The sequence below is a fragment of the Castanea sativa genome, chromosome 7 (genome assembly GCF_040712315.1).
Source record: "Castanea sativa cultivar Marrone di Chiusa Pesio chromosome 7, ASM4071231v1".
NCBI classification, from domain to species: domain Eukaryota; kingdom Viridiplantae; phylum Streptophyta; class Magnoliopsida; order Fagales; family Fagaceae; genus Castanea; species Castanea sativa.
The window spans coordinates 42,419,199-42,434,858 of NC_134019.1; the positions used below are offsets into that span (position 1 = coordinate 42,419,199).

Here is a 15,660-nt window from a genome sequence, read left to right on the forward strand (position 1 = left end):
CATTTTAACCATTAATTTTAAATGAAAGGTGGGGATTTACTTTGTAAAGTATTCTAAGAACTCTAAAGGATCTAAATCCTCAACAATATACACTTTATAGTCTCACACCACCTTCCATCATGGATTCTCAAAATTAATAGCCAAAAAAAAAAAAAAAACAGAGGCTAAAATCAGAACTAAGTCTGATACATACTAAATTATCAAGCTAGAAAATATATTAAGAATGCTTCAGATTTTTGCGAGGTTTGGCATCTGAATAAAATATACATGTCAAAACAATTAACAGAGTTGACAATAAGGCTGAAATAAAAGTGACAACGGATACAATTCTAGCATGAGTCTTTATCCCTGAAGGTATTTTCCACACAATCTCATCACTTTCCAGTTCAGAACTAATACTGGTTGAAGTAAATAAACAGCTCTGATTATGCGACGTCCCCTCTATGCTACAGCACACAAACAAATCAGGTGGACCAAATTTGACTCTTGAATAACCACTTTTATCTAGAGGCTGCAAAAGAAAAAAGAAATTTCAAGATGTATTGCAAGCTTTCCCTTGTAGCCAGTCAGTTACTGAAAGAAGAGCAGAGAACAGACTATAATTCCAATTAATACTAGTCAGAATAAAAGAAATTTATATAGTCCATGTTAAATTTTGTCCAAGGATTCTTCTGACAGCAAGTAAAAGTAACTACTTTGCAAGTACAGCCTCCTTAGTAGTACGCATGCATAATGATATATATATATATATATATGTGTGTGTGTGTGTGTGTGTGTGTATGTATCAAAAGGAAAAATCATGTTATCCAACCATGTGTAGAAATTTTGGCCAGATGTTTAATAGGAGAACTAAGAAACACTTTCAGATACTAAATTATGAAAGAAGGGATAAGAAATAGTCCTGTTTCTTTAAACACAATTCTTAATACCCTTATCACTTACCGGATAACGTGCGTGTAGAGGAAGTTCTATGTTGATGTCAAGTTCATTCTTGTGACCAACATCCATGTGAATCTCAACAACAGATCGGTTCGAAAGAAATGAAGGAAATTCCAAATTTGTATCTCCAAAAACAGATACGTCATTAAACGCTGCAATAAATGGTTTAAACTAATTAGCTTGAGAAAGAACAGTGCAAAATGCTTGGATCTAAGAATTTTGATAACATTTTATTTATTAATTTTCATTAGAAAAAATGAATACAGTATTTTTACCACCATGCTGCAGAAGATGTTGTAGCTCAAATGGGTCAGCAAAAACACCTGAGGGCAGTCTTTCGATAATTATGACCTCACATGAGTGAGTTGATAGATCAGTTATGGATTCTGGATCCATGCTAAATCTGATGGATGAGGACAGATGACGATGAGAACCTTCACCAATCAGATTGTGCTGTAGAACTGATAATCTTGGCACAAGGTTCAAATTATTTGGCAGCTTCCCACACATGCCCAACGGAAGTACTTGTGCTATGAAACCTTCGAAATCTGAATCAAGCAAGCTCCCATACTTTTCATAATAAGATTCCACTATAAAGTTCTTGAAACTGCAAAAAGAGCTGACATTTGAGTTGTTGGAATCAAAATCTGGATTACCCCTTTGTGCCTGAAAAAAGTATACATGTGAGAAAAAGAAATACTAAAATCAGTTGTATCAGAAAGGAGGATGAAAATTGGCAAAGATTTTTCCCTGGAACATTGTGATACGGTGCTCGTTACAATATCATTAAAAATTTTTTTTGATGGAACAGTATCATTAATTGGGTACTAATGATAATTCATAAATTCAAGAACTGCAGAATTGCATAAAAACTCTATTTTCTTTTCCTTATTTCTTTATTGGTAAGTCACACATACACTCAATTGGTCTTGAACCCAGGACCTCACCCTCCATCAGATTATTATGGGCAAAGTACGTGCCATTTTAACTTGTTAGGCACAATTATGATTGATAGTTCTTTGGGATCTAAAGTAGTTTGGGTTTTAAGTGCATAATTGCATTCTTCTTTCCTTTTAATGCTTCAAAAATGGTCCACCTGCACCAATGTGTTACTGTATTTTCAAATTCCATAGTAGGTAATCTCTTCATGTTAATATCAGACTGGATTGCTTTACATTTCTTCCTCAATACAGTCATAATGAAGCAATTGGAAAGCTATAATGGCTTAAAGATGTTCCCAAGCATTACAGTTTAGATGCTTGGACTGCCAACATTGGTTTCTTTTAGCATTTTGAATGAATCAACAGGCTCACACATTGATCACTTACTAATATCATTGAACAAAGGAATTCACACAACTGATGTGTTCATTGAAGACTAAATGACCCATCAACAGAACTGAAAATGAAAAAGAGACCTAAATTGCAAGGGGCTTGCTGTTGCAATTAAAACCCAATCTCTTTCAAGATGGATAAAGGTTTCTAAGCATGGATAGTGATTAAAGGCACAACAAGTGCTTCTTCAGGGGAAAAAAATACACAATATCCCAGGGAGAAAATATTCTGTTTCCAAGGTGATGATGACAAACCAAACATACAAATTATGCAAAGGATAGGGAACTTGCCTAGGTAGATTTGAGAAGTGAAAGAAGCACTGTGAAAAGAATAGACTGGTATCCACAACGTGAATCCTTTTTACTTTCTACTGTATCTAAGGCCATATTTGTTGCAACAGTCATGTTCTTCCACAGAGTCTCTACCTATGTTGTTTTTATTCTCCACTTAGTGACTTGAATTAAATGACTCTTCACACCAGTGCATTTATAGTTCTTTGTCACACAACACACACACCAAGGGAAAAAAAAGCAAATGGTTTTGAATATAAACTCTTAAAAATTCAGCTAACAAAAAGTAAGGTCAACTCACCTCACTTGAGATCGAAGAACTATGCATGCAGGAGCCAGTGCCAAAAAAGAATAGGAAAGAAATTCCAACTAACAGATAAATGCATAACTGAACATGCTGCCAAGTTTCCATGGAGTAACTGAAACAGAATAAAAATTGGAACTATAAATACACTAATCAATAAAAAATAAAAATAAAAAAAGAAGAAAAAAACTATAAATTCACTCCTCCTCCTCCATTGAGCCCAAACACAACCAAAGTCAAGACTTTACTAAACTTAATACTACAAAGAAGCAAATCCCAAAATAACAAAAAGAAATTTCCTTGTCTGCATTAAGGATTTGTAAAATCCTATATCAGTGAAGTGCTCCTAGTCCTAATCCTACAAACACAAATCCTCAGTCCCCACTTTTTTTCTGTTTCATTTTACAATCAAGCAATCAAAACCCAGAGCAATTGGAGGAGCATAAAGTGGGCATATCAGAGGGTTTTTATTCCTACTACTAAATTCTCATCTGAATCTAATAATTAACAACCTCTCTTTAAGAGTCAGATATGGAGAATACTGCAGCAGCCCTTATAAAATTTCCACAAAGTAATCAATACCCTTTAATTTTTTTTAATAAAATCATCCAATCCTTCAAGAACAACAACAAAAATTCTGTTTCACACCTAGAAAAATTCAAATGTATGTAATTATATCTCTCTTCTGCACAGAGTAAAAACACAAACAGAGGCACAAGGTATAAGTAAAAACTCACCTAAATCAGCTTCTGATTCTGAATTCTTCTTCTTCAGCTAACCATGGACGATGGACCTCTCTCTCTTCTGCACAGAGTGAGAGAGAGGGGGAAAGAGAAGGCCTATTATGGGCCTGGAAGTAGCGAAGAGGCCCATTTAGTCAATACATTTGTTGGGCTTGTATGTCAGAACCAAGCCCACAATTTATAGACCAGCTCTCTCGGTCACACTTCGACTTGACCCATTTGCTTGTATCTGCAAAATTGATATGGCCAAAATTGGCAATTACGTTCCGATTATGTTCTTTGGTGTTTTTTCATGTTGATCAGACCATATAAATCGTGCTTTAGAGTCCCGAGTTTGGAAGAGGGAATCGAGTTTTTAAAACTCGAGATGTTAGTCTGATATAAACTTTCAAAACTTTGCCAACTAAGGTGGCGTTTGGATTCAGTTGCATTTGCGGTTCTTTTTTTTTTTTTTTTTTTTTTTTTTTTTTTTCAGCTGAGTGCGTTTGACACTGTTCATTATCTATGCACAGTGATTTTAGTCTTATGAATAGTGCCAATCGTGTGAACAATAACTTTTTTCAACTGAGCGCTTGGTATTGTTCATTGTTCATGAACAGTGATTTTAGACTTATGAACCATGTCAAGCGCGTGAACAGTAACTTTTTTATTATTATTTTTTTTATTGCTTTTAGTTTTCAGCAAAATAAGCGGTCTCTAAACGGACCATTGATTTACAAGTCTTAAATTAAATCATTTCAACTCAAGGTGTTAGTTAAAAATATAGTTTTGAAACGTTGGCAATTAACTATATAGGTTGGCAATTGGAGTTAAATGCCAATTTTGGCCAATTGATATAAATGGTCCATTTGGATATAGTTGAAAACTGAAAACACTGTAGCAAAATAATTTTTAAATGTGTGACTAGTACTGTGAGACCCATTTTTAATGAAAAAGTTGCTGAAAAGTGATGTTTGTGGATCTCGTGAATAGTGCACGGTGTGGTGGGCCTTTTGTGCGATATTGGGCTGGACTGCTTCCTGCCGTGCTAGGCCCAAAGTGTTCTGGGTTAGGAAGTTGAGACCAGTCCAATTGCAACCGACCTTGGTCTGGCTTGTGCGCAAACTATGCCTGGTTTAGCCTAGGCTTTAATCACATGCCTCTGGCAGGTAGAGCTGTTATGACAATTACGGCAGTCAGATATAATAAAGATAATAACAGAGATTTATTCACCACTTAGACAAAATAAATAGTGGGTTATTACAAGTAACATATATTTTACAAGATAGCAACGCAAATAAATACGGAACAGACGTCAATAAGTTTATTGAATCATAAAGAAATATCAGTCTGCCGTGCAGAGTTATGTTACAGGGTCTAAGTCAAGAAGGAAAATCATTTCCTCAATGCGAATAATCTCTCTAGTAAAAAAATTAACTGCTTTGAGAGAACGGGCCCTAAATGACTTGTGCCCAGAGGAACATCTTGCTTTTAGCAGAGAGCGTGATTTGAGAGGAAGAGGGAGAAATCATCCTATTTGGTACATGCTTGCTGTGCTATTCTCTCTTTTTTGTTTTTTCTTTTCTCTCCGATTCTTTCTTTCTTTTTCCTTTCATTTTTTTTTCTTATCTCTTCGTGTTTTACTTAGTCGTGGTGGTTCTCCCCCTTAGATTTCTATTGCCGTCCTCCTCCCCCTGTGCACAATAGGAGTTCCTTATATAATGCTTGTAGCAGCTGGCTTTTACCATTTTAGCCCTTAACCGTCTCTGTCTAGTGTAAGTGTTCATGTTGACCATTACTGATTGGTCAGTCACCCAGCTAACGCCACTTACCTATGCTGGTCACGCCACTTCACATCACCAGACAAAGAAGACTATTTTTTTTGTTTGCTTGCAGTGGCATTCTTACCTACCACAGTGTGAGTGCTCTCTTTCTCTCCGTCCATCATGACATGCACCTAGTGGTTCCAACTCAGTTTTGCTTCTTTTGGGTGGTATGTCATCTCAGCAGGACACTGTCTCTAAATAGCCTAAACAGGAAACACAAAAATAGGTTTTCCCCCCTCCCCACTGCCAGACCATGCCCTCTTATCTCTAACTCATGACCCACCACTTCCTGTATTGGCTGGGTACAGACTGGTGGTGTTTGGACCTTGCGTGTGCCTTACTTCCATGCTCGTCTAAAATTTGTCTGCTGCTCATGCGTTTGTCGCAGTTTGAAGGTCCGTCTGCCCCTTTTGCCATTTGTCATTTACTTCTTACGGCATAAGTTGCTTTCCTGATTTCTCATTCTTTATGGCTTGCTGGGCTTTGCTCGATTGTGGGCTTCCCCTCCTTCGTGGCATTCTCAGTGTTTTATTCTTAGCCTTGCTATTACTTCCTGCCACATCATTCTGCCATGCTTGCTGTGATGTTATTTGACCTAGAACTGCTAGGCCTCTTTGGGCTTGCTGTTTATCTCTTTTCTAATGGCCCAATAAACTCATTACGCCTTTTACTACATTACTTGCCGGCTCTCGCATCCCGTTTATTTCCTTTTGGCTCTTTCTAATTTTGTGCTTCCCATGGGCTTTCACTAACTCCTTAGGCTTCCTTGGCCCAAGTATTTTATACTTTATCTTTGGGGCTTATGGATTCTCCATTACCTCTTACTTTCTTTACTTACATTGCTTTGAGTCTACTGTGGCAGCTGTGGCCCATTCTCACTTTTCTGCATCCATGCTAGCTCATGAGTTTGCTACTTCTCTCTTTCCGGACCTTTTTAGGCTCATTTGTTTCTTCAAGGTCTATTTGTTTACTTTATGGACCCATGATCCATTTTTCCTACCGCTTGGGCTTAATGACTTTTCTATCCAACTTTCTTCTGCTCACGTTGTTGAGCTTCTTCCTCTTGTTGGGCTTCCAAAAAATGAGCATTTACACACTGTTCACGCAGAAAAATCAACAATCATGGCTAAAAAAAAGAAGAGAAAAACGCAACGCAGGAAACGCTAGAAATGCTGAATCCAAATCACACCTTAGTGTTTTAGTCTAATAATAAAAAACTATCATTAGAAGCGGATACCATAAATTGAAACTCTTTCAATATATATATATATATATATATATATATATATATATATATATTGGTATTTTAATAAAGTTTCGTTGTTGTTTTTGTTTTAATTGATGATGAAAAAAAAAAAAAACATTGACTGAGAGGTTGAAGTTTTGTAATTTGTTTATCTCATTGCTTTAGTTTAATTTGTATTATAGTTATTTCTTGGGAATTGAAGGAATTTTTAGTTTCATCATGGTCAAATAACGGTGTTTTTCTCTTGATGATTGATCAATTGTTTAAGAAGCTTGGAGCTAATGAACTTATTACAGTCATTGTTAGTTGCTATGAAATCATGCATATATACATGGCTGGTTTTATTTATTAATAGGGTATGTTGCTATAGAAATATAACTTAGAAATTCTTGTTGTGTGCATTACCTTAAAAATGTAGGGCATGTTTTATTGACAGTATCATTTACTTTCACTCTTTATCTTACTGCTATCATCATTATCTTCTCTAATTTTCTATTTATTGATTCATTGTCTTACTTGGTGGATGTTACTCCAATTTCAGGCGGCCAACTTTCTAAACATTAATTGGATTTAACTTGCAAGACTGTGGCAGACATGATGAAGGGAAAGAGTGTACCAGAGATTCGCGAGATGTTTCACATCATAAATGATTATGCTCCGGAAGAAGAAGAGCAAGTTCGGAAGGAGAACCTATGGGCATTTGAGTGATGATACTATTTTTTTTTTTTTGAGAATCTGAGTGATGATACTTGATACAATGATAGTTCAGCTTTTGTCAGAAATCTTGTGTTGTTATGCTTTTAATAAACCCTAAACACATAGCTTTATTAATTTGTTTGTCAAAACGTGTTAAGATTTCTTGTCATTATTTTATATATTGGCTTCGGTGTTTGCTATTTGCATGTTGTTTTTGCTTGCCTATGAGTACATAGCTTTAAATGGTACTTGGCAGACAGTGTACATCTGACAATTAAGTTATGGTGCTAATTAACATATGGTAAAATGCTAAATGCTATGTTTTAGCATTTTTAACACCTCAAATGATAAAAATTCACCTACATCAAATATGTTAAATTAAAAAAATTTAACATTAAGCTACAATAGAATCTCATTTTTGAGATCCTACTCTAGCAAGATGCTAGAATTTTTTAATATTTTTTCTTTTTCTCTCACCCACTCTCTCGTGTGCCGTGCGGCCCGTGCCTTTCTTCTCTCCAAGCTTTCCTCTCTCTCTCTCTCTCTCCTTCTCAGACTCAAGCTTTCCTCAAACTCAAGCTTCTTCTCAGACCTCTCCTTCACCTTCCCTCTCTCTTCCAAATCTCTGTGAGCTATTTATTTCAATTCTTGCTTGTTTGAAAATTTCGTTCTCTACCTTTTTCTCTCTCTGGCCAATGGTTGTGGTCTAGCGATGGTTGTGCTCTGGCAATGGTCGTGGGTTGTGGTTTGATGGTCCAATGGTTGTGGTCCGACGGGGTGATTTGATTTTGTGGGTCTAGGTTTGTGGGTCTGAGTTCATGAGTCGGGGTTCGTGGATCATCGATGTGATTGGCGTGGATCGTCGACTTGATCGGCGTGGGTCTCATTGGCGTGTCTCTAATCGTTGTGGTGGTCGTTGGAATTGTGGTGGTTGGTGGCTGGCGGTGGGTAGGATTGCTAGGTTGAGACAGTGAGACAAAGAGGGCGAGAAGGAGAGAGAGACAGTGAGACCAAGAGGGAGAGAGGATGAAAAAAATAAAAACAAAAAAGGAATAAAAAATATAATAAAGAAATTATATTTAAATGAAGTTGTAAAAAAAATAGAAGTCTTGATGTTGAGTGTTTTATAAAGTGAGATGTTAGATGTTATAAAGTGACTTTTTGAGATTCTAAATGCTAAAATTTTTAGAATGCTTGATGTGAATGCTCTAAGAGCTCATAATCTTAGGGCATGTTTGGTAGACTGTAATAGACGCTGTAATGTAATAGTTATTCCTATGGTTTAATTATTTTTTAGTTTGGTTATGTTTTTATTATAAGGAATAGTCATTTCATGTGAATAGCTATTCTTTAAAATGAGGAATAACTATTCCTCTTTAAAATGTTGTATTGGCTATTCCTTAGTAAGTGTAATAATTTCAAAACTTAATATATTTCCAAATAAACAAACTTTCCATATACATCTAACAATTATAAAAATAAAAAATCATAAAAAATAACACAATTCTTTCTTAAATTTAAAAATAACAATTTTTAAGGGGATATAATTGTATGAGTAAGATATTTCCTAAAATAAATGTCAAGTTTCATTCTAATATTATAACTTACAACCAAACTAATGAATATGTTTAGTTATTACATTACAACACAATTTATTATTAGTAATAAAGATTACAATTCTTGCTGTAATCCATATTCAGTATACCAAATGTACCCTTAATGTTGTCAACATATTATTTGGCTAGGCAATTTTTTTTTTTAGAAGAATTTGGCTAGGCAATAAAGATTTCATATTTGTCATCTCTATATATTAAAAGGATTTAGAAAGTTAGTTATGGTTTTAAAAAATGTCAAAAATACCCCTAATTTAATTAGATAATCCTTATTCTTAAAAAATAAAAATGGGGATAAAATTGCAATTCAACAAAATTAAAAAAAAAAAAACTTTTCTAAAAATTAGCACACTTTCTACTCCTAAAAAGTAGCAAACATTAAACCAGCCATTCACTTAAGGCCGGTTGAATGGTAGAGCAAGAAATGTGGTCGCCTAGGGCTCCAAATAAAAAAAAAAAGCCCCCAAATTTTAACCAATAAGATTATTTATAATCAATAAATAAAATAATATTTTTTTACCAGATGAAAAAAAAGGAGAAAAATGCAACGTCCATAATATTTTTCACAATACTTTTATAACTAATGCTAAGTAGCAGGTTGTTACAGCCTGTTATTGATTACAAAAAAATAACTATAGTGATATTCTCAAATAGAAAACAAAAAGCAACTTAAAACCTAAGATTTGTTGTAAAAAGTATTGTGAATGTTGCACTTCTAAAAAAGAAAAGAAAAGAATAATAATAATAAGAGTTTAGTTAGCAAACTTTTACTAGTTCTCATCTAAGTTTACCACTAACACCACTTTTTTACTTATCACTATCAATCTGTCACATCAACAAGTTTGAAAAATTTTGTCAAATTTTTTCTGTTTATAAAATATCTAAAAAAAAGAAAAAATTCTACGTAATTCATGTTAATTAGTAGTAATTTTACATCTAAAATAAGATAATCAAATTTCGCCTTAGGCCCCCAAATGCATCAAGCTACCCCTGCGTTCACTCCATTTCAAATCTTAAATTTTAGTTTCTTATAAATTCTTTTCTGTGTAACCTCATTAACAATAGATAAATTCAAATTGAAAAATTACATTAAACTCAAAATAAAAAAAGAGCCGCATTGCGTGCTAAGGCTAGTATTTTTTAAGGTATAAACTAATTATATGATACTTAATTCCTGGTTTTAGAAACAATTTAGAGTGATAACAAGGTATAATTTAACAATAAATTTAGTGTGATACCAAACCTAAATTTAGGTTTGGTATCTTTTCGCCAAAAAAAAAAAAAATTGGTATCTGCTATTTGCATGGTGTTTTTGCTTGCCTACGCCAACGAGCTCATAATTTTGATGACTTCTCCTGTTACATGTTTATTAAGCTGTTGTGATTATTATTACTAATTTTTTTGGGTGAGACATAATTTATTAGTGTGATAATGTGAATGTTCCTTTTTTGCCTATGCCACATACCATAAGTTAGTGCAACAATGTTGATGGTTAAAATGCTTTGGAAGTTGAAGGGTGGAAATTTTATATTTGATTCTTTTTCAGCTGTTAATTGTAAAATTCTTATTTCATCCACTCTTGTCCACTACATGAATAAACTCAACTTTTTTTTTTTAATGATTGAAGAATATTTGCATTTTCGTTTGATCAAAATGATATTTGGATTTTTAATTAGGTGTGATGCATGCCTATATATCATTCACTATATCATAGAATTTTTAAAATTTTAAGCACACTCTTAGTATGTTCAAATCACACTCTTATTATGTTCAAATCACACTCTTATTGATTCTCAAAAAAAAAAAATCACTCTTTTTGCCTTTAGATTTAATCTATAAAATAAAATACTAAAGATTACAAATTTTTGTCAAAAAAATTATTGATACAAATTTTTTGACACAAATTTTTGCTAAAAAAATTATTGATATATTGGAGAAAACTAACAACAAATGTGCCACACATCATGCATAACTGGGAGCTACTAAAATTTGATCTTTTATGCAAATCTATTGTGACAAGAAACTCACATGTGTATTTGCTTATAGCTTGTTAGGGGTGAATGCGATGTTGGGAGCTACTAGAATTTAATCCTTTATGCAAATCTATTGCGACAAGAAACTCATGTGTGTTATAGCTTGTTAGGGGTGAATGTGATGTAGAATTAGGAATTTTTCTAATGTTTAGCCGTGGTGGGTTTAAGGTTAGGAAAGAAGAAGAATTAGAAAGAAATTAGGGCTGTTTAGGGGTGAATGTGATGTTAGGGATTTGTCTAACGTTTAGTTGTGGTGGGTAGGGTTAGGAAAGAAGAAGAATTAGAAAGAATATAGACTAACCCTACAAGAAATTTGGATATTTTCAATGGATGAAACCATATAAAAAAAGTACTAAAAACCGTTGAAAATACTATTTTCGACTTTTAAAGTAACCGTCGAGAATTGCCATTAAAAATTATGTCAAAATTTTTTTTTCTATGGCTTATGCAACCGTCGAAAAAAGTGCTACACTTTTATCAACGGTTAATAAATGTTGAAATATTATGAAAAGCCGTTGAAACATAAACACATAAAGATGCTTATTATTTTTTTCTACATGTACTCAACCATTGATAAAGGGTATCTTGAGATAAATTTCAACGTTGAAATAAGTATTTTTTTTTTAAATAAATAAATTTGGTAATTGTGCAATTCCTAATTAAATTTACAACAACCTAATTCAAAATATAATGTAAACACAATTGTGCAATTCCTAATTAAATTTACAACAACCAATCAACTACTCTTTTAACACAGTAAAAAAACTGTACAAATACAATGGATAATTAGAGCTGAAAATATATTTTTTTATCAGTAATTTGAACTGAAAATAGAGAAGTCAACCTTTCGAAACCCATGCCCGTATCAACATGCTTAGCAGGCAGGGGTTTTAAAGAACCATCACTTTCCCAATTAAACTGCCAAAAAAATCAAAATCAAATAAGAGTAAATAATAAATCAAATTCATTCTTAGGCCACATATAAAAAGAAGAATAATAATATACATAAATACGGTAAGGAGTCTTTTGAAGAAGTACACAAATTATATCAGGAATGCTAAATGGAAATCCACAGGACATGGTGGCAAAAGTTATACCTGAATAAAGACAAGGTTCCAAATCTCAAGGCACGTAGGATCATCATTGTTAACCAATGATGCAGCATCTCGATTACCAATTCTATCATAATGTATTTCAGTGCAAGGTCCACAAGGACCTGTATCACACATCTCCCAGAAATTGTCCTGTACAAAGAAACAAAAACAATGAACCAATTAGATTTTTTTTATAAATAATTTGAATATGGCACACAATTTAAATGAAATTACAATTCATACCATGATGGTCTTACTTCATTGACTTAATAAATAATCTCAAACCATGATGGTCTTACTTCAAGGCTCTCCAATTTCTTGTTCCAGTGAAATAAAAATATCACTTAGCTGTAATGCATTCAAATTCAACAGAGCAAGTAGACAAAAAGAATTACAAGTTTTGGATAAAAAAATATTTACGGTTCAAATTATTTATTGTATTTGGTATTTACAGTAAAAGGTGGATAACAAGATTACACATCAAAATTACTTCTACGTTCTCTAGAAGCAAACAGCTACTATAGGTTCCACAAGCACCCTTATTGCAAAGATTTCTGTAAAAAGAGTATAGTGTTACCTAGAATGAAAGCACCGTGTAGATCTGCGCTGAGAAGACACTGTGAGCCAACTGATTTTTCCTGTAAGATCAAACAAAATTATAAACCTGTATACTGAATGATAATAAGCACATAAAAGAAAAATAAAAAATGCAAAAAAAAATTATAATAATAATGAAGGATAAGAAACTGCATGATTGCAAGATCAGTATAGAAGGACAATATTCCTACCCGACAGTTTTAAGCAATTGCATCATGTAGCCTTTCCACATTTCATGCAAAGGCCTAAAAACATCAAACCTGTTATCCAAACACATCCAATAATAATTAGAACATACTGTCTGAGTGAGCAGTTTTGGCTCAACATTAGATAGAGATAGATGATCAACTTGATACAGCCTTCCCCAGATACCCAGTCCAGCTTAGTATGCTTTCCAAAAAATGAGGCTATGTCCTTTTGAGAAGGTTAGCCTAAATACTTAGTTGTTCATGAAATAAAGTAGCCACCAGATATACAGTGAGAATAATAATATCTAGATTGCAAGTATAGAAGAAGAAGAAAAGGACCACTAGGTCACAGCCATGAACAAAGAAGAGAAGCATTAAATTAACTTAGAAGAAGAAGGAGAAAAATCATTAAGTCACAACCATGAACAAATCAGAGAAGTATTAAACTCACTTATGAAGCTCTTGGGGCAAATCAAATGATCCACATTTTTTATGCTGTTTCATGGACATGTGTTTTTCAGAACGCTTCGAATGCATCCGCAAAGCCCTGATATGAGAACCAGTAGATACTCCACGTCCTTGTACATAATTATCAAGAAGGACGAAATGGTCAATATGTATTTTTCTGGACTTCTGCATGTACTTCCGAGCCATATCACCATTCTGAAGAAGCTCGTGCAAAAACTTATCGACCATGTCTCCTTTTCTACTAGAAAGCTGCATGATGCCAGGCAGACGTGAGCCAAGGAGCTGAGAGTATATCATTAATCATCTCTTAATTCTGTAAAGTCAACTCACTAATTGAAGCAGCTCCAATGATCAAAGGCTCATGGTTCAGAAAGAAAAGATGTACCTTAATATTGGATGCCAGCAGATTCTCATGTACAGCATGAGAGAGCTGCAAATATGTTGGAGCATTTTCTTCAGGATCTGCATAAAACAAAAACAAAAACCAAAAAACAAAAAATTTGACTTCCATCTAATCAATTAGAATATATATAAGCACAAGGATATAAGTACACATTAAATTCCTTTTTTAAAATAAATTTTACTTAAAAAACTAAAACAAGTATATGCATGCCTAAAGCAATACCTTGTGAGTTGTGACACACAGTACATATAGAACCACGTTACATTCCTTTTTTTAATACAGTTCATAAAACTAAAACTATATGCAATTTTGCATGCCTAGAGCAGTGCCTTGTTAAGCAGGGTGACTCCAGAAAGAACAAATGCATTCCTTTATAACAGAACTACAAAGTTTGGTTCTAGAACAACTAACTAGACAAAAACCAAAAAAGTATATGGTATTAAAAAAAAATGGGAGCCAATCTGGACACCCGAGTAGCCAAACTGTTTATAACGGTTGTCTGTTGGACATTGGACATACAAAAATGAAGAATTTGAGACTGTTCTGAGACAGCCGTAGAAGATGATATTTATTTCTTAATGAAATTTTTTTTCCCCTAATAAAAGGGAGATCCTCAAAACCAAAGTTAGGCATACAAGAATTTTTGTTTTTAATTAAAAAAATACCTTTCTTGTGTTGAGCATCAAATGAGGGAGTGACTGCTGCATCAGTTTTATCTGCTAAAGAAGTTGTCCTATGAGGTTCTTTTCCATCTCCTTCTTTTATACTCTTTTTGTTCTTTTGTTGTAGCAGATCAGCCTCAACAAAGGCAAACCTTCGCTTTAATGCCTCCAAAGCATGTTTTCTTGGATCTTGAATAGCTGTTTCAGTAGCCATGGAAACTAGAATAGTTCACAGCCTTCCTCCTCACGATATGAAGAACAAGGAACCACCTAAAAGGATGTGGAAAATGAGCTTGTTCAGAAACTTAAAATTAAAAAGATTTGGAAATTAAAAAATTTCAAGATTTGAACAATTTAGTTATCGGTCTCTCTCTCTCGTAAGAAAGCTACCATCTCAACCTATAGACACAATCACACATCTCAATAACAATCTTCTATCATCAATGACTCTGAATTCTCATATAATACTTAAAGGAAGGCCTCCATTTTAGTTGGAGGTGTAATACGGCTATAAATTTTACGAAAGCTTAGACTTAAACAAGATAAAAAGGTATATAGTTTGAGCATAAACATACACATCCTTATCCCACGTTCACATCCATGTCTCTTATTCAACCATATGAAGTTCTTATCCAATCCCCAAAAAAGTATAGACAAACTAATCTCCAATCGAACCCGAAAAGAGTCCACAGAATAACAAAGGGGAAATGGGAGTTCTCAAACATGTAAAATGGAAAAATGCCTAAATGTAGGGACTAAAAGTGTATTTACGCCTTTTTGTTTTCAACATTTTATAACTGTAGATAAAATATTTAATTTATTTTTTTCCATGTTTATCTGACTATTGATATAACTTTTTCCTATTTATTTATTTTTTTAACACCTATTTCAACAGTTATACCAACTGTGGAAATAAATATGTGAATTTCTTTACTTTACTCAACAGTTATGTATAACTGCAGAAGTTTAAGGGTTTTTATTAATATTTTTTAGTGATCGTAGATAAATATATGTTGAAAAAACTCAAGTTTCTTGTAGTGTATGTGAACAGGAATCCAGCATGCCTATTGCTCAAAACACTCAATTTTATTAATGAACTTATTGTACTCCTTGAATACATTGAGCACCATATATATACTCATTCTACTCGTACTATTAGTAGGTAAAATTACTAAAATGCCCTTGACTCAAGAATAACCAAATAAAATATCATGTACTCTTATTCTTGGGCTTTTCCTTAGCCTT

At 33.6% G+C, this 15,660-nt stretch overlaps 1 protein-coding gene and 2 pseudogenes across 1 annotated transcript; 1 reads left to right on the forward strand and 2 right to left on the reverse strand.

Moving 5' to 3' along the window:
• The window catches only part of LOC142643534 (SKP1-like protein 1A), a 65,898-nt pseudogene extending 58,529 nt beyond the window's left edge, over window positions 1-7,369 (forward strand).
• Window positions 191-3,737, reverse strand: LOC142643533 (uncharacterized). The gene is made up of 5 exons (XM_075818200.1): window positions 3,605-3,737; window positions 2,865-2,982; window positions 1,215-1,605; window positions 943-1,091; window positions 191-511 (listed from the first exon to the last, which is right to left on the reverse strand). The coding sequence occupies exons 2-5, from the start codon at window positions 2,973-2,975 to the stop codon at window positions 218-220; spliced, it is 945 nt and encodes a 314-aa protein (XP_075674315.1). The 5' UTR covers window positions 2,976-2,982; window positions 3,605-3,737; the 3' UTR covers window positions 191-217.
• Window positions 7,370-11,789: 4,420 nt separating the features above from the next.
• LOC142644484 (ribonuclease MRP protein subunit POP4-like) lies at window positions 11,790-14,668 on the reverse strand (annotated as a pseudogene).
• Between the last annotated feature and the right edge of the window lie 992 nt (window positions 14,669-15,660).

Bases quoted from the DNA above. Each gene is read 5' to 3' on its own strand.
- LOC142643533 (XM_075818200.1), bottom strand. From the start codon at position 2,975: ATGGAAACTTGGCAGCATGTTCAGTTATGCATTTATCTGTTAGTTGGA. The intron at 1,092-1,214 runs GTAAAAATACTG...CATTTATTGCAG, and splicing joins ACATCTTCTGCAGCATGGTG to CGTTTAATGACGTATCTGTT. The intron at 512-942 runs GTAAGTGATAAG...TTTCTTTTGCAG, and splicing joins CTCTACACGCACGTTATCCG to CCTCTAGATAAAAGTGGTTA.